At 34.4% G+C, this 18,883-nt stretch overlaps 1 protein-coding gene across 1 annotated transcript in view; it reads right to left on the reverse strand.

Moving 5' to 3' along the window:
- CDH9 (cadherin 9) overlaps positions 1-18,883 on the reverse strand; it is a gene marked incomplete at both ends in the record, with an annotated part of 78,957 nt that overhangs the window by 25,396 nt on the left and 34,678 nt on the right. The window contains 2 exons of the mRNA XM_084281805.1: positions 2,829-2,996; positions 5,184-5,303. Of these exons, the coding sequence (XP_084137931.1) occupies positions 2,829-2,996; positions 5,184-5,303 (288 nt within the window). The remainder of the gene's footprint in view (positions 1-2,828; positions 2,997-5,183; positions 5,304-18,883) is intronic.

Below are 18,883 nucleotides of genomic sequence, written 5' to 3' on the forward strand. Positions count from 1 at the left end.
TCATGTAAACAAAAAGCTTTAGAAAAATAGCATAAAAGTCTTGATATAACAAAATTAGCTGTGGTCAAAACACACAATTTGTATTTGAAGTTCACAGTAAAAACCTGCATAAGTTGTATTGACCTATAAGACAGTACAGGCAAGCATATTTCCTGCAGTTAGCCTATTTCCTATATTAACATGTGCTTTAAAATGGTCCTGAATGTTTATTTTAAGCACAAAGACTACAGAAGACATCTGAGTGTTGAATGACTCTCCATCTCCAAATGTACAGACTAGGTACAAAAGAGTGTCACTAGAAATATCCTATATTTATATAGATGTGTAACAAAATGGAAGCTAATGCTTGATGCTAAATTATATTTGTTGTTACAAATTTGATGCTGTAAGTGAAAGCTCAGCAGTAGACTCCTTGGCTGCGATCCATACAAAATAAAATGCATGTTATTCCCTTAAAACAAACAGAAAAAGGGATGAAAATTAACATTCCTGGCAGCTAACCATAAGTTTGAAGGCTAACTCGAATTTGAGGTTTGGCTGGTGAGCCAGGAATACTGTAAGAACAGATTTAATCATGTTACTTATGTATTCTTCCAGAATAAATAACTCCCTTGAGTGTTTTTGCTTCTGAAAGCATTCCTTATTTTTGTGATGCTGTGTGAGTGCTACACATTTTTGGCATGTGAGATGGCTAGTTTAGTATAGAGTATAACTGAATTCCAAATATGTAAGATTTTCATTATGGTGATGTTTGATTTTGAAATGTACAGGATCTGTGCACCTCTCGGGAAACTAAACAAAACAGATCAGTTCCTTCTTACTGCAGTCCAAACAACCTGTATTTCACAGTGCACTCTGCCATTTTTCATTATTCTATCTACTATAAGAAATCAGTCTTCAGTTCTTCAGTGCCTTGTCATTATCTCCTGTTGCCTCCACTTGCTATATTCATCCTCTGCTTTGGGCCACATTTTTGCTTATTGGTGCCTTATGTAAGAAAAAGGAGAAAAAAAAAAAAAAAAAAAAAAAAAAAAGGAAAATAATTGGTTTTGGAAGAAGCAAATTTCAGAACTATATAATCATTTGAAGGTATGACCCTGTTCATAACTATCTGAGATGATATCAAAACCTCTAGATGTATATTAAATATATATATATTAGATTTCACTGGAAATGTTGAAACCACCCTTCTGAGAAGAAAGCAAATGAGTAGGAAGGGTAATCAGCAAAATGAAAATTACACCACTGAATAGATAATACAGCAAGACATCTATTGCCAACCTATGTCTTTCAGTGATATTCTATGTAGAAAATACACTGAATATTCTATGAAGCATCAAATTGTGTGAATTTCTCTATAATTATGTTCCAGAATTCCCATAATTATCAGAATTCCCATAGATTTCAAGTTTCAGCCAATCTTGGAAGAAAAATCTCATAAGGAATAAAAGCTAAAGAGACTGAGAACTTATTTTGTAGCTCTGTACATCATTTTATATTTTTATTTTATTTTATTTTATTTAATTCAGCAACAAAACTTAAAATATGTTACACTGCATTCTAGTTTAGGTTCAAGAATTCCTATTTGCCAAAATATTGTGGGCTGTATGATGCTAGAGGATACAGGAGTAATCTCCTGAAGTAAGCAGAAATTTAAGTTAAAAATCGTGGTGTGAATTTACCATGTGAAGGTGATTTTCTGCAAGTAAACTCTGAATATGAATTCAAATTCCTTATGAAGCCCATACTTTCCTTCCCCTCTCTTCTTAAAAGATGAATATGTTATGACAAATAGAGGTAAAAAAGTGATATGCAGCTTCAAGAATCCTCTCTAACCCATCTGTCATAGTTTTCTAACATTTAAAAAAATCTGTTCTAGGTTGATGTTGACCTGTTTATACTATTTTGACTGTACTTATTGCTATGGCACTGAAGTGCTTTTCAAGTTCCTGCAAGTCAAGGAAAGTGTTTTTTAAATCAGCTTTGTTTGTTCAGTCTTTGGTGAAATGGTAAAGAGCCAGTCATATCTCTATTCAGTGCCAACAAGCAATTCAAATTTTATATACATGGACATTTTTCCAACAGTTTCTGAACTGAGGCTGTAAATTTCTTATATCTGCAGCCCGTCAAGCAGTTATCAGACACTGATTATAACAACATAGGATTGTATTTAAACCAGTGGCCCTGGATGAAAGGATATGTAGTATATTATGAAGCTTTCTTTATCATGCTGCTTTCTTTTGTTTGCCAAATTTATTCTACACAGATATTTTTAAAAATCTTAATTGTGTCAAATACAGACTAGATTATCAAAAGCAGTCATCAACAAGAACTGAATGTAGATTACAAATACCAGAGCATGCCACCTGAACAACTCTGCCTGTGCAAGGTGGTACATTAGAAAATGTGGTGACATATTTGCCTAAATATATGAAACTACAAGTGTCTCCAAAAACTGAACACTAGATTTTGTGATTAATTTTCTCTGATAGCTTTAAAACCCTCTAGGTAGCCTAAGGTATTATTACAGTTAATGTACTTATGAACAGAGTAAAAAGGGGAAGAAAATTTTTCTTTGCAAGAAATACTTCAACATTAAAAAAAATGTAGGCAAAGATTCCTATTTGCCTTACCAGTGCTGCAGCATAAACAGACACAACAGTGGGCCAGTATTTGTACAAAAGTAAATAAATAAATAAATAGAGAGAGAAAAAGAAGAAAAAAGAAAAAGAGAGAGAGGAAAAAGAGAGATCCCAGATGGCAACGGTGAAACAGCTGATTGTAGAGAGTTTCTTTGGAGAGTAACAGAACTCTTAGATGCTCCATACTCTGAGGGAATCGAGGTGGGTTGTCATTGACATCAGTCAGTGTGATGTTCACAGTGGTGGTCCCTGACAGTCCTCCCATCTGGCCTCCCATGTCTTTGGCCTGGATGACCACTTGATACTGTTCCCTGTTTTCTCTGCTCATGTCCGGTAGAGCAGTCTTGATTATGCCTTGGAGAAATAAGAAAAAGGAGGCAGAGGGGAAGGAGAAAAAACATGACATGAGTTAGTCTCTCAGTTTTTAAATGGATTTATGTAAGATCCTGTGCAGATGGTAATCCAAAAGAAGCAAAACAAAGTATACTTCAGTACACTTTTCAATCTCTGACTGATTTAAGGTGATTTTAAGAAAAATAGAAATATAACAGAGATACTATTCACTGTTTTTAATGTGCTAAATCAACGTAATTAGGTCCAATGACAAAAATATTAATGTTTGTTGAATGAACAATTTTTTTTTCAACCACTATCCCAGCTATTATTTTAATGCAATGTGAAATCTCCATCCCTGGTGAGGTGTTGATACTACACTATGAAGTTGAACTCTGTCATGTCCTGGATTCATTATTTCAGACTGTAATAGATCCACAGATTTTAACGCCCAGTGGGGGTGATGATAGTCATTGAGGGCTATAGCTAATAAAGAATTGGACAAGACTGTAAAACTACTGCTGGAAAGTATTTTCTGTGTGTCTGATCTCAAGAATTTCATAAAATATATTTTAGTTGTCTCAGACTCATACAGCACACAAAAAGCATAGGGACTCCCAGGAACATGTGTTTTAGGGATACAAAGTACAAAAGATCTTTCCATTAAAGTAGACACGTGCATGTTTTCTTTTCAAAAATAAATGAGGATTTTCTGTATTTAAAAAGGAAGTGGTTTTGCAAGGTTGAAGTGATGAGAACTTTATCTGATGAAGCAAGAGAATTTAAATACAAAGGACACTTTTACCAGCTTGGCTTGATATGAAGATTGTCCTATGTTTATGATTATGTTAAAATAAATAAGTAAATAATCTGCAAAACTCCTACTCTTAGAGAGAGAAACAAACACAAACACACACACACACACACAAAACTTCTCTAGTCTTGTATCATAGTATTTATCTCTGATCTAGGGATACTGGGTTGTGATTACCATAACTTGGCCTGGTAATGTAACATAAAAAAGCAAATTGGATAAAAATTAAAGATAATTCCAGAATCAAAGATGAGCTCCCAAGTATCCCCTGCTTTGCCACCTACTGCCCTTGGTTAGTGACCTATACTTGTCCTGTTTCCCTGCTTGTGCCTGGTAAAGTTAAAAAAAAGGTGGAGAAAAATAAATAAAGTTTAATTCAAGGCAAAAGCGTTATGTTTCTTTTAAAAGTCTAGCCATATGACTCTTATTATCCTGTAGGTATTATGCCCTTACTGTATTACAAAAAGAAATCTCAATGTATATCAAAAGAAATTCCAATGCATTTCAAAAGTAAATTAACTATCATCTGAGCATACTCATTGGATTAGGAACTTCAGGGGCTCTTGACATACTTGCACTTAAATTCTGTATTCTCAAACTGAATAGCTTTGATAACATGCAGAAACACTCTAATGCAATGCCTTGTAAGTGCTATGTGCACTAGCATTAGGTAACTGTTGCTTTTGTTGTTTTGTTTTGGTGGATTTTGTTTGTTTGTTTGTTGATTTATAATTTTATTGGGCCATAGTTTTGGATTCACAATGTTCACACAAGTTTTTCTTCTTTATGTCTGACTCTTATATGATTTTCTGTATAACGGTAAAAAGGGATTATATCCATGCTCTAAAGCTTTAATACATTATTGTTATTATTATTATTATTATTATTATTATTATTATTATTATTATTCAATTCTAATAATTGTTGGGGTCAGAGTATAGTGATCTGTAACAAAAATTTACAGATAATTCATTTACTTTTGGGGATTATTATTCTTTTCCTTCTTGTCTGGAATTGTCAATTTTTATTTTATTTATTTATTTATTTATTTTTAACAGATTAAACTCCCAGAAACTAGTGCACAATTAACTTTTACTACATGACTCTTTAGATCCTTTCCAATATTCTACACACTTTCTAAACCCTTATAGTGCACAGCTGTCTTACAGAAGTCTTTTTCATACCAAGCAAAGCAGTTCTGCAATACTATTCTTTTAACAGAAAAGGTATATTTTTACTGATTACAATTTCCATTTGTAAAAAACTTTATCTGCTTCGTGCCAAGTTATGCAATGCCATACGCCTGTTGCAATATTTGAATATAAGTGAAAAATGTCTTAGTCCTTGCATCCTCTCTTTGTCATTGCAGAAAGCAGAACAGACACATTGCTCACCCGTTTCTGGATCCACTGAAAAATATGGCTGTCCCTGGAGGATGCTGTACACCACTTTGGCACTGTTTCCATAGTTGGCATCGTCTGCATCTGTGGCTGTCACTTGAATAACAGATGTACCTAAATGGGTACCAAACAAGGAATCAGAGAATTCTAAGACACATTTCTTAGAAATCATTCACAGTGGTTTCTGTACTGGATTCAATAAAGAAACAAACAGTATCCACTGGACAAATCCAGTGTTATATTCCCCAGGCAAACAATCAAATAAAGTCACACCTTCCTTATGACTAAAATTAAATTGTTATCACTTAAGCTCTATGCTTCATTTAAACATCATTAAATGCACAGGAAAGGGCACATGTCTTTGAAACCCATCACAGTATTCATTTTCTTTCTGCAACCAAACAGTTTTAAAGATTGTTTTTTGGTAATAACGACCTCAGCTGAAACAGTGTGAAAAGTACTACTATGATTTTTAAATTTGGCTTAATAAATTAACCTCATTTTCTGATTAGAAGACAACCTCCAAATATCTGACATCAGGCTGAAACAATTTTTTTTTCTCATGCTATTTTAAAAGATTTTTTTTAATAGTTAATTTTTGCAATAATACATGCTGTTTTATTTTTTTCTCCCTTGATCAAAATTATCCTATTACTTGGCAAATCATTTTCATTAAACCATGACTACTTTTTTTCAGCAAACTTTTATTTTGCATGAAAATGTATTACCCAGATCCTGTGATTACAATCAGGAGAACATAAGCTATATGAGATCAAGAGCACTGTGAGCAAATACACTGTTTATGGATTAGGAAAAAAAAAATAAAAAAAATAAAAAATAAAACCCTTTTGTAAAGCTCTATATAACAATAGGTAAAAATAATAATTAAATAATTATTGTGTTTTAACCAGGAAGGCAGCTAAGTGCTACACAGTTGCTCACTCACTCTTTCCATGTGGGATGGCGAGAGAATCAAAAAGGTAAAATTGTGAGAACTCGTGGGTTGAGATAAAGACAACTTACTAGGTAAAGCAAAAGCTGCACACAAACAAAGCAAAACAAGGAATTCATTCACTACTTCCCATCAGCAGGCAGGTGTTCAGCCATGTTCTGTCCAAGGAAGCAGGGCTCATCATGAATAATGGTCACTTGGGAACACAAATGCCATCATCCCAATATTACACTGCTCCCCACCTCTGCTCCCCCTTTTCATTTTTAACCCAGCTTTTATAGCTCATCATGACATCACATGGTGTGGGACATCTATTTGGCCAGCCTGGGCCAGCTGTCCTGGCTTTGTCCCTTTCTAGCTCCTTGTGCACCCTCAGCCTCCTTGCTGGCAGGGCAGCATGAGAAGCTGAAAAATCCTTGGCTCTGTGCAAATGCTGATCTGCAACAGCTAAAACATCAGTGTGTTATCGCCATTATTTTCATCAAAAATCCAAAATGCAACATTGTGCGAGCCTATAAAAATAAAATTAACTCTTTCCCAGCCAAAATCATAACAATAATATATAAGATATACATAAAAACTGTTCTAAATATTTGTAAGCAATTTTCAAGGTGTCAGGATACATTTTACTAACACAATCTAGATCTGAAAAATGCTTGTGTAATTTCAGGCAGTCCAACAGCTAGAATTGTTGATGGCTGACTGCTCTTTACCATATTTTGTGATGTATATTTTTGGTATATCTCACTTTCCTTATGAGAAAAAAGTATAATATATAGTGATATCACTTTTTTTTTTTTTTTTTTTTTTTTTTTTTTTTTTTTTTTTCAGTCAGGTAGTCTTCTTGACTATAAACTTGGAAGATGCTCAGTCACTTATGACTAATGGAACTGAATTGCATTTACCGTGGCCATACCATGAATAAGAGTTACTGGGAAAAGCAGAAATACAGAGCAGCCATGTCTTGTTAGATCCATGTGTTTTTATTAGAATACATAAGAGTTTATATATAATTTTACCTACATATCAGTAACAGTTCCCTCTATTTCAGTTTTTCTGAACAACATGAAAAGAGGGGAGGAATACTTCTTTATAACAAATCAGCAGAATAAAGTTGTAAAAAGGCTTTGTCACAATTCATCAAACTTTGAAATTGATTTTTGCCATGAGCAATCTAGATTATTTTTGGCTGGTTAAACAGAAGTTATCTGTGCACCAAGGTGAGCTGTAAAGATAATCCTGAAGCAGCGAATATTTAGGAACAAACTTATCACTAAAGGTCCAGCAGAACTGTTGATCTGGATGCAAAATGAAGACTATTTGAGAAATGTAAAATTCCATAAGTTCTATCTGCTTTCCCCCGACAGCTCCCCACCCCTCTCCACACACACACCCCCAAAAAAGCAAAAAAAAAAAAAAAAAAAAAGTTTATGCCTACTCATGTTTAACAGGGGAAGGAGAGCCACTATCATTGCTGGCTTCCTAAAAATGTACGGCTTATCAGTAGGATCTTATATTGTGTGTCACTGTAGTAACTAGAAGTTAAAATTATTGCTCTCACCTGGTTTTAGGCACTGTTTCAGGGCTGGCACAGCAATTTTAGTATGGTTATAAAAACCGAGTAAACATTAACTTTTTTTTCCCAGCTTCCTGTTTTGCTGAAAGACAGAATGCTGAATCCTGTTTAGAAAGTGATGTTTTCTTTCAAGGAAGGCATTCCAGAACTCAGGGAAGTCTTTGGGAAATTTCTGTCTTTGCCTCATTATAATATATATCTGCGTTTCCAGAGGCTCAAATGCCATATAATATGGTTGCTGAGGAGAATTGATAAGCTGCAACCCTATAGAAAACTTGGAGGTCATTACAAATAGTTCAAGTAGATCTGATATAGAATGAGATCTCATTACAGTTTGCAAAGTATTGATGTTTTCCTTTATTTGTCTAATTCTGTAGAGTGGTGAAAAAATAGTGTTATAACAGCTGCTGCTTCCTAGTAAACTAATAGTGCAACTGGGAGAAATGAATAACAGAAGCATATCCACAGAAAATTTAGTGTCAGCATGCAGTTTGCTCTCTTCTCTGCCAACAATATGCTGTGTCATAAAAGAGGATCTTCATGGACTGTAGGCAATTCTTGAACAGCTAAACTTCTCTTGGATTTTGGGGTCAGAAATTCAACCAGAAAAGGCAATGAACTGAAGCAACTCAGCACTATCTATGAATTAATTAGCAATGTTGTGAATATATTTGGATATTTTTTAACTGAAATCAGTTATGGCCTATTCTCACCCCCACCTAAATGATACCCAAAGAATGTGGATTATTTTTTTTACGTCTAGATTAACTCACAAGAAGTCTTTTTGCACACATTTGCCAAAGGAAGTCAGCATGATTTAAAATACAAACCAGGTTGCTATGTTAGAAGTTTTCTGAGATATTTCCACAGCTGAGCATGCTAGAGAGGAGTAGGGAAGGAAGGGAGGAAGAGTGTTGCCAACAGGTCAAGGGAGGTGATCCTCCTCCTCTACTCAGCCCCGGTGAGGCCACAACTGGAGTATTGTGTCCAGTTCTGGGCTCCCCAGTACAAGAGGGACATAGAACTACTAGTGTGGGTCCAGGGAAGGGCTACTAGATGACTAGGGGAATGGAGTAGAAGGACAGGCTGAGGGAACTGGGCCTGTTTAGCCTGGAAAAGAGAAGACTGAGGGGAGACCTCATTAATGTATATAAATACCTGAGGAGAGGGTGTCAAGAGGATGAAGTTGCTCTCTTTTCGGTTGTGCCCAGAGACCAGAGGAGAAGCAATGGGCACAAACTGAAGCACAGGAAGTTCTGGCTGAATATAAGGGAGCATTTCTTTACTGTGAGGGTGACAGAGCACTGGAGCAGGTTGCCCAGGGAGGTTGTGGAGTCTCCTTCTCTGGAGATACTCAAAACCCTCCTGCATGCCATCCTGTGCAATGTGCTCTAGGTGATCCTGCTTGGCAGCGGTGTTCGACTAGATGATCTCCAGAGGTCCCTTCCAACCTCAACCATTCTGTGACTCTGTGAATTGATCCTAGGTGGTGGGGGAAGGTGTTTTAGCTATTTTTATTTTTTTTCTCACCATCCCACTATATTTTAATTGTTAATAAATTAAATTACTCTTCCCCAAGTAGAGTCTGTTTTGCTAATGATCATAATTGGTAAATGATTTCTTCATTTTGACCCCCAAATTTTCCATTTTACTTTTCCCCTATCCCGTTGAAGAAGAGTGAAAGAGTAGCTGGGTAGGGTTTTGGCAGACAGCCGATGTCAGACCGACCACACTAGCAAACTAGAGTGAAAGATGCTGGAGAAAATGTGAGAATGACCAGAACAGCAGTCTAAGGAATAATACAAACACTTGTCTACAAAACAAAGTGAAATTCAATCCAGTCCTACCCAGTATTCCTATACTTTCTCAGGGTGGGAGATAACTCTGAGAGTTCTCAAAAGGCATGTCTTATTTTATTTATTTTTTCTTTTTGTTTGGTTTTGTTTAGATGAATTCTCAATATTATTTTTTCCCCACACAGCTTCTATATAATTTTGCTGTTCTTGTATCTCAAAGATTCTCTGTATATTTGTATGCAATGAGCAAAGAATAACAATGTGTTGAAAGTCTTGAATTTTCCAAGCTTTATGAGCAATCTAGTATCAGTATAGGTTTGTTGTTGTTGTTTCTTTTATTCTTTGCTTAGATGGATGTTTTTGAGTCTAGAGGCTTAAGCGCTTTGTGAAGGATGGAATCCTAATGTGAGGGTGTAAAAAGGCAGAAAGGTAATTTTGAGGGTAAGAGAGAAGACAAATCTAGATTAAATCTGTGTGAGTAGTGTCATTTTGTGAGTGTGTTCTTGTGTGCATGTTTTTTTTTTTTTGTATGTGCATGTAAGAATACAGAGTCCAAAAAGGAAATCTGAATTAGAGAGAGCATCACTCCTTATCTAGGACTGTGTGATTCAGTGTCAGAATAGAGTTCCACTAACATAGATTTCCAGAACTCATGAGGAGTGGGACATAATGTTGAAAAAAACATTTGAAATTAAAATGATTTTCTGAATTGCACTTAAAATGCGTTGGTTCTATGTGTTCTTCAGCCCTTGAAAGAGTCCTTGGACTCTTTCAAGAGAGTCTAAGCAGGTCTCCTAACAAGACACCGGAGTGTTTTGCATAGCAGATGTAAATATCCTGCAGAGTATTTCCATAGTGCAAAAGAAGTCTTCTAGAAAATGAGATGGGTACACATTTTGCTATTTTTTCATATAAAGTCTTATTTTTCAGTACATATCTCATGCATGTCCCAGCTTTCAATTTTGAGGAAAAAAATATGTTTGTTTTAGACTTCGGTCTTCTAATATAAAGTTTTCAAAAAGCCATTTAACATGAAAAAAAAAAAAAAAAGGAAAATTTGAAACAGAATGTTTTTGACATTATCAGACAATTTCCTTTCTATTTTTTGTCAAGTCAACTTTTATCAAAATGACAATTACTAAAAAGTTTTGACTTTTTACAGTGAATATGTATTTTTTTTTTTATTTCCCCCCCCCCCCCCAGCTCTGTTTAAAAGAAAGCTCAACTCAAATCAGAAAGGCTGCTTCATTTACAGAAATAGAAGACCAGCTGGAGTAAGTAGAGAGGAAGGAAGGACTTTGTCTCCCTAAAGGAGAAGCTCTTGTGCTTGCTTCCTGTTTTCAAGCACAATGACAATCTGCTGTTCATCAAGTTTATTCATGGAGAGAAGACTTTAGAAGAGGATTATTTTCACAAGCTGAAAAGATATGGGAGAAGTCTGGGAAACCTCTGGAGGCAAAACTAGAAATTTTGTTCTGTTAAAATCTTCAAGAAAATAAGCGGATGGACAGCTTACTTAGACAGCGTGGATCCAGGGATTCTTTTTATCTAGACATACTGCTGAAGACATGAGTGAACTATTAAGTGAGCTACAGAAATACTGAAACATATTAAACCACTTTTAATTTGAGAGCAGGTTATTCTCTCTGAATAGATTGAGTCTGTGCATTGGCAAGGAACTGGAGAAATTATGAAATGCAAGTAGTCATCTAGGCCTACAAATTCTAGGAACCTATAAAATTCACCAACAGGATCTCCTTAGCTCTCCAGTTGGAGTACATCACGTCAGACTACTTTGTATAAAAAGTCAAGGGCTAAACATTGAGACCTAAAGCTAATGTTTGGCTGGAAGACAGTTCCTATCTAGACAGTGGAAGAAGTAATGAACCGCAAGGTGGACTTTGCTTTTTTGTACATGACCCCAATTTAGGAGAGATTTTTCTAGACTGCTTTTTCTAGATTTTCTAGACTGCTTTTTCTAGATTTTACCAATCTTTCTGCCAAAAGATTGGTAGAATAAAAGGTTTGTAAGGCCAAGAGAAAAAGAGGAGTATAAACAGAACAGGAGCAAGTGTCAACAAATAAATAGATAAATGATCTCAATTTAGAAGAGTAATAAATAGATGTGACTGAAAAAAACAAACAACAACAAAAACCAACTTAGAACAAAGAAGGTACCTGTGGAACAGGTCTCAAAGGAACAGTAACATTGCATGGGAAAAAATAAGAAATAACTTAAAATGTTGTTCACCTGTATATATTGAGCAGAAATAAAGAACAGGAATGAATAATAGAGCAGGTAGAAGGGTGGCATGAAAGAGGAGATACAGTATTACATAGATTTCATTTTACCCAGTTGATGATTTTTAATCATCAATATATGTAAGTATATGTAATCAACAGTATATGTAAGGTGAAATTTCATTACACTTGAAAATATGCAGTCTCGTATTTTTCTGTACAGTCTCTCATAATGGTTGATTTAGAAGTCAGCTGATGTGCTAGCTCCTATAGCTGGGTACTGTATGTTTGTTTTAGCTTGATCTCCCATTCAGAAATTATAAAATTTGCACCACTGTGGTGAACACAAATGGGCACTGTAATCCCTGCTAGCAAGACTAAAAGTAATTTATGAGAGATACAAAAAAGAGCAGGCTATGCTGAGGAGTGTAGCTTTATTTCTCATAACTCTTCTCCTTTCCATTTTACTCCATTACAGTAAAAACTCATGGGCCTTACCATGCATTCCAGAAATATGAGATTCTATTTTTATGAAGCTTCCCTATGGAAACAGTCCCTTACGTTATATAAACATAACAGGGAAATAATTCTCATCATTTCTTGTGTGTATTCTCTTCTTCAGGGTTTTGTTCTATCTTTCATTTTTTATGATAAAATGAATTCACATTTTAGATTGTGTTATCAGGACTTGCATTAAAAAGAAGTACATGTTAATGACTGCCTCACCTCATAGGAAGAAGTAATGTTACTAAACTACTCTGTCTAATCTATTTGAAATGCTATGTGGGGTAGATGCTTTTGACAGTGAATACAATACATACACCATTGCAAAATAATATCTGGTATTAAACTGGAAAAGAATGTCTAAAGCTGAACAAAGCCTCTAGCCCTTGCCCTCCTGCTGTTCAATACCTTGGTACAGTAACTTTAGTTTCCCTTTGGTAGTAATTGTGACTGTGAAATACATCAGATGCCCCGCATGAGAATTTGAAAAGCATTATGGACACAATAAGAAATGGAAAATAGTAAAAAGAATGAGAAGTAATTTGTAGTATTTGTGGGTGAACAAGACTGTGTCTGTTTACTCTTTGAGGTATCTACTTTTTTACCTGTTACCATAGTCACTTCTGAAACAAGAATACTGGTGCCATCAAATGGCAGATTCTTTCAAGTGTTAATGTTGACTACCTTTTACATTGTATTTCTTAGACTAATGAGTATAAAGTGATCTGTCATCCATAATAAATGAACTGCAGCTTAGAAGTCTTTTCCATTTTGTTCAACATGCTGTACATACTTACAATTAGAAAACACTTTTCTTTTAGGCAGAACAAGTATATGCAGTCTATGTTTAAATAATAAAAACAACAATAAAAAATAATCAAAGCAACAGCAACAACAACAAAATCCTATTGTTAAAATTTCTATTCAAAATAGTGATGAAACTCACCAGTTGCATACTCCTGGGTTCGGAGCTGCTATGAATATGGTAAGGTATAAAACTAGAATTAACTGCTAATAAAAGAAATATATTTAAAGTGCAACAAGTAATGCTATAATATGTCTTAGTTACTTTCTGTCTGCGCAGAATTCTCTTACAGAGTGTGTGGAAACAGGCCAGCTTTACTGACTAACATCTTCTAGTCATGGTAATTCAGGCACAGGAACTCTACCACTTAAAAATTTCTTGAAGGTCTGGTTCCTCTTTAGGGTTAAGAACTGGAGATCTTGGCCCTTTTCTCCCAACCTTAATTTTATTTACTTTTTCAGCTGTTCTTATAATAAACTCAGGAAAAGTTTGCTTCCCCTTGATCCTGCTAGGAGAAGTAGTAGCTCCTAAAGGCTAAAATGTGTTATTTATTGATTAAAAATCCCGATTTCTACACAGAAGCTCCAAGAAAGTTTTCAGGTATATTCATATTTTTTAATTTACAAAATAATGAAGTAGTTGGAAGGCTTGTGACTCAGAAGTAATTGGAAGAAAGTCAAAAAAATGAATTTAAAAGAAAAATGTTTCAATAATTGGCATTTTTTGGACAAAATTTTGAGTTTCTGTTATACATTCCTGTACAGTTCTGTATTTTAACCTGTAGTACAAAGAGGTTTGTGATGTTTTGGGAAGGAACAATTAAGCTTCCTGTACCTATGTTTCTTTTGTTCTTTTATATTGAGCTTGGCTTTTGTATCTCTAGATCTTTTTGTATCTCACTTTGGATTTCTAAGTAGGGGGCTAGACTCTCATGTGCAATATCAAAATTCTTCTGTGATAGAAGTACATATAAATTGCAATCCTAACAGAGTTTCTAGCTTTTGCCAGCTGCACAGACAAGTGTGATCAGAAATGAAGTGTTAATCTCTCTTATGACCATGAGAATGTGGAAAATAACAATTATAAATGTGGAAAATAACAAAATAACAATTTCCTGTGAAAATGTAGTAAATGAAGAAGTTATTAAGAAACACAAATTTACATCAGTTTAATATGTGCTTCATATGGTTTTTAGATACTGTGAATGTTGTCTGTGGAAATCATAAAAAAGAATAATTTGAAAATGAAATAGAAGCTAAAGCAGAGACAATAAAATTAATTTCAAGGTTATTTTAGTCATGATATATATATATACACACACATATATGTATATATATATGTGTATGTACACATATACGTATATGTGTACATACATGTGTACATATATGTATATATATATTTTTTAAACTACATATCAGAGTACTATTTTTAGACAAAAAAAAATGGAAAACAATTCTAGAACCTACATGTGTATATGTAAGTAAATGTGTGTAAGCATGTACATATTTGTGTATGTGTGTATCAAGAAAAAAAAAAAAACTTGAATTTTAAGTAAGGTTTTAACTTTAAGAGATTTTAATTTTCAAGATTGTTATGTTATTATGTCTATATATTATTTTTTATCTTCAAAAGAGCTCAGTTGTCTGCCAAGTGACTGACATGCACAAGTGTTCAGCTAAAGACCGCTGAGTTGCCAATTGATCATAATTGTACATTGGTCATTGATTGCAGGGATATGATCACAGTGGGTGGTTTAAAACCTCATTGATTTGAAAAAATCTTGTTGAAAAAGATTAAAGGTACTGATTCTGAACTAGTCGTTTTGGAAAGATTCATAGCCTGAGCTGGGCCTGAGCCTGAGCTCATTTCCAAACTTTTAGATTCCAGAGTGTTTAGGTCTCAGTGAAAATTATCTGGATATATGCTCTTAAATAGATGATTTATCTTCCTCAGTTACACGTGTTCCAGACACATTGTATCTTTTAAAATTGTATTCATGAACTCAGTAATTCATGAATTAGTTTTCTGGACCATGAAATATAAGACTTTTTTACCGGACCTCTCTCTTACTACCTTACTGCACTAAAGAGGTGGTTAATATTTAGATGTGTTTTTTTTTTTTTTTTTTTTTTACACAATCGTCATTTATTTGAATTTATGATAAAATAAGCCTTTTTATTTATTTATTTATTTCACACCTCCAATATACTGTGTACATAGTCTTACCAATTTATTAATCATTTATCATTTAACATTTGCCTTGGGGTAGAATGAAGTCACTGTTACTGCTACTGAGTTGGCTTGCTGACAGGAATCTGATAGGAAACATTCTGTTACATACAGGATATTCACACACATCTATACATACTTCTGTGGACAGCACGTTAGATCTGTTGTGTTTAAAAAATAATAATAAAAAATAACAATTAGTTGTGAGCAATACCTATTTTAAATATGAAAACACAATTTTCATAACAAGTAAAATTGATACTTTCAGAGAGCTTACTAATGCTCATTCTCAATATCACAGTGTCAAATATATACGAGATTGTGGAAAAAAAAAAAAAGCAATTCTGGAAAGTCTTTTGAGGCATCTGGTAAGATAGCAGATAATTAAGTTTGAGCAGCAGGATTGCTGTCATTGTGAAAACTTGTAGATGTGTTTTTCTAGACATTAAGAAAAATATAGTAATTGAATGAGAAATGCTGTAAGCTATCTTGTTCCATGTACTCAATAAATGATAAGCATCGGTGGGAATAATACAGAGTAATTTTCAGGTAAGATTGTCCAGGATAATCTTTTTCTTACTTTCAATGTCTTAACTCTGTGAAGATTGACAGGAGATTTCCAAAATAACTACGTGATTGACAAGAAGGGAAAATGATGACATAGAATTCATGCTGAATCATTAATTAAATGAAGAAAATCACTCACATAGTATCTGCCATTTTTATGATTTATCTTGTGTCACTAGAACCTTCTTTTCATCAACTTTCATGCCTATTTTCACAATTTAATTGAAAAAAAATATCATATTTTATTTCTGCAATTAATATAAGCACATACATTATATGTGTGTATATATATATACATGGGCAGGTTTTAAGTGAGAAAGTACTGATTTAACAATATTTTAACTACCATGGGCAGATATTCTGAGTCCTTACATCTCTGTAGGAAACCATTTTCTGTCCTCTTTTAAGGAGAACAGTGGACTTCTTGAGGAGTTTTATTTCATTCTTGAGATTACTACAGTCAGGCTAGTGTAATGCTGTAGCAAAACCATTTGTAGTAAAACTAGTCCTAATAATTCTGATTCATATTAGATAAAATCTTCAATTCCTAGTTGCTCTTCTAAAATTGAGGGTCAGAGGTAGAGAGGGATATATTATGAAATGAGGTACACAAGATAAATAAAGGGAATCTGGACCTTTGCTTTGTAATGGACCAATCTGTTTGATAAGACTGTTACATCTTTGGAAGACTGAAAATCATGTTAAAACATCTTTATGTATATTGAGGATTGTGCGATGCTTTGTTACTTGGATTAATATTATAATACAAACTATTGTTGTAATTTATCTTAGAACCAAATACAATCCTTTGCATCTTATTTATACTTTCTGGAAACACTTAATAGTTATAGAGAAATCTGGTGGGGAAAAAAATCCACCTGTCATTGTGTTTTACTTTCAAAATAAACATTTTACACTCAGCTGCATAACATTAGCAACTAAAAATGTATATTTAAGCATCCAAAAAGCTTCCTTTGCTTTTAAAAAGGACATAAAGCTTCAGGAGATTAGATTAAGCGAGCATCCTAGACATATGCTCTTATGCTTTAACAGGACAAAAAATAATTAGCTACTTCTAAATCCATTTTGTAAATTCGTTTTATTGCTACATATAACTAATTCTCAGGTAGATTTAACTTAGATCTAGTCATCTTCAATTAATGACTTAGATTTGTGTCCAGCCTACTATAGATCTAACACCTGAGAAACTCCACTCTCAAAAATTTAAATGAAGATTTATTTTTTTTTTTTCAGACGCCTAAGATTTCATAAGTAGCTTAATTATACGGTACTAGGAAATAAGAAAGAACCATGTGCATTGGTGTGATATAAATGGAGACTTTCATGTTTTCACTTTAAACAGGAAAAAACCTACAGTTATACAACATATTACCTCCTCCATACTATTAAATTGTTTATATATATATATATATATAATTGCTTATATGTATATATATATAATAAGTTTATAATGTTTGCCATGTTTTCTTTTCAATAAAGGATATAGCACACCTATGTCTCTATTTGACATATTCCTTCTGATAGAGGCACAGGTGTTCCTGATATTAATAATGTCAATTAGTCTCAGCAATTCCTGTCCTCAGCACCAGCAGTTCAGTTGCTGCAGGTTCCAATATGGATATATAAATGTGAGAAAGGGCTCACTGCACCTGTTATACTGAAGCTTGTCTTGAAAGAAGCAAAATTATCTGTACTTGCAACAGCCTGTATGGGAGCAGATTAGGTGCATGAAAGCTGACTTTATGCATAGGAACCCAGTATTTACTGTCACTCTGTAAACAGGTTGTTCATGGTTGTGAATAGTAATCCATATTTTTATCAAAGGATTGCATAAAGGGTGCATGATTGTATCCAAAGGTATGTAAACTGTCTGAAGAAACATTGTTGTTCTTTAATATTTTCAGAATATCATTGAGATTTCTATTTTTTAGATGTGAAGCCATGAAAGATGAAAGGGCCTTGGTTTAACATCCTGTCTGAAGGACAGCATCTCTAGCAATGCAGAACATATACCATTGTACCGCGCTGCAGTGTGAGCAAAAGTGCTGATGTAAAGAATTCAGAACAATTATGCTTTTCTTCAGAGATTAAAGTGTTATAGCTGAAAAACTACTGAAATAAAATGAAGTAAAAAGGAAACATCAAATAACTTTTAGTTTAAGAATGATGAGTTCTTTTAGTGCTAATTTCAAGTTCTAATCTAGAGAGGTCCAGACCCTTTTTTAAAATTATTATTTAGGTACAAAGAGAATGGGAAATAATACAATGCTTTCAATAAGGTAGCCTGTTGAACAATATTGCACTGAATCCTTTTGGAGAGAAGTAAAGGGGAGCAACATTTAACCTATCCCAGGTATGAAAACTCCTTCACAAGAAGGCTGTCACTCCAAGGGTGCTGCAACATAGTGTATTGGGTCTGGCTGGGATGGAGTTAACTTTCCCTGCAGCAGCCCATACAGTGCTGTGCTAGAACTTGTAGCCAGAAGTAGACACCAGCGTTGTGTCTACTGCTGAGCAATACTGGCACTGCATCAGGACTCCATCTACCCCAATCCCAGAGCCAGCAGGCTGAGGCAAGAGGCGAGGAAGGGACATCACCAGGGCAGCTGACCTAAACCAACCAAAGGGGTATTCCATACCATATGATGCCACACTCAGCCATAAAAGGTGGAAAAACAAAGAAGAGGGGAGGGCTTTCATGAAAATATCTGTCTTCCCGAACAACAGCTACATGTGTTGAGGCTCTGCTTCAAGGATGTGGTCAAGCATCACTCGGTGGTGGGAAGTATAGGAAGTAGAGAGCAATTTCTTTCCTCTGTACTTCCACACATTCTTTGCTTGTTTTCCTTCCTTCCTTCCTTCCTTCCTTCCTTCCTTCCTTCCTTCCTTCCTTCCTTCCTTCCTTCCTTCCTTTTAACCCTTTTCCCTTTAGTTAAATTATTTAATTAATAATAATTTTCCCTTAATAATTATTTTTCCTTTAATTAAATTATCCTTATCTCA

Source organism: Netta rufina, assembly GCF_964035555.1.
Source record: "Netta rufina genome assembly, chromosome: 2".
In the NCBI taxonomy this organism is placed as follows: Eukaryota; Metazoa; Chordata; class Aves; order Anseriformes; family Anatidae; genus Netta; species Netta rufina.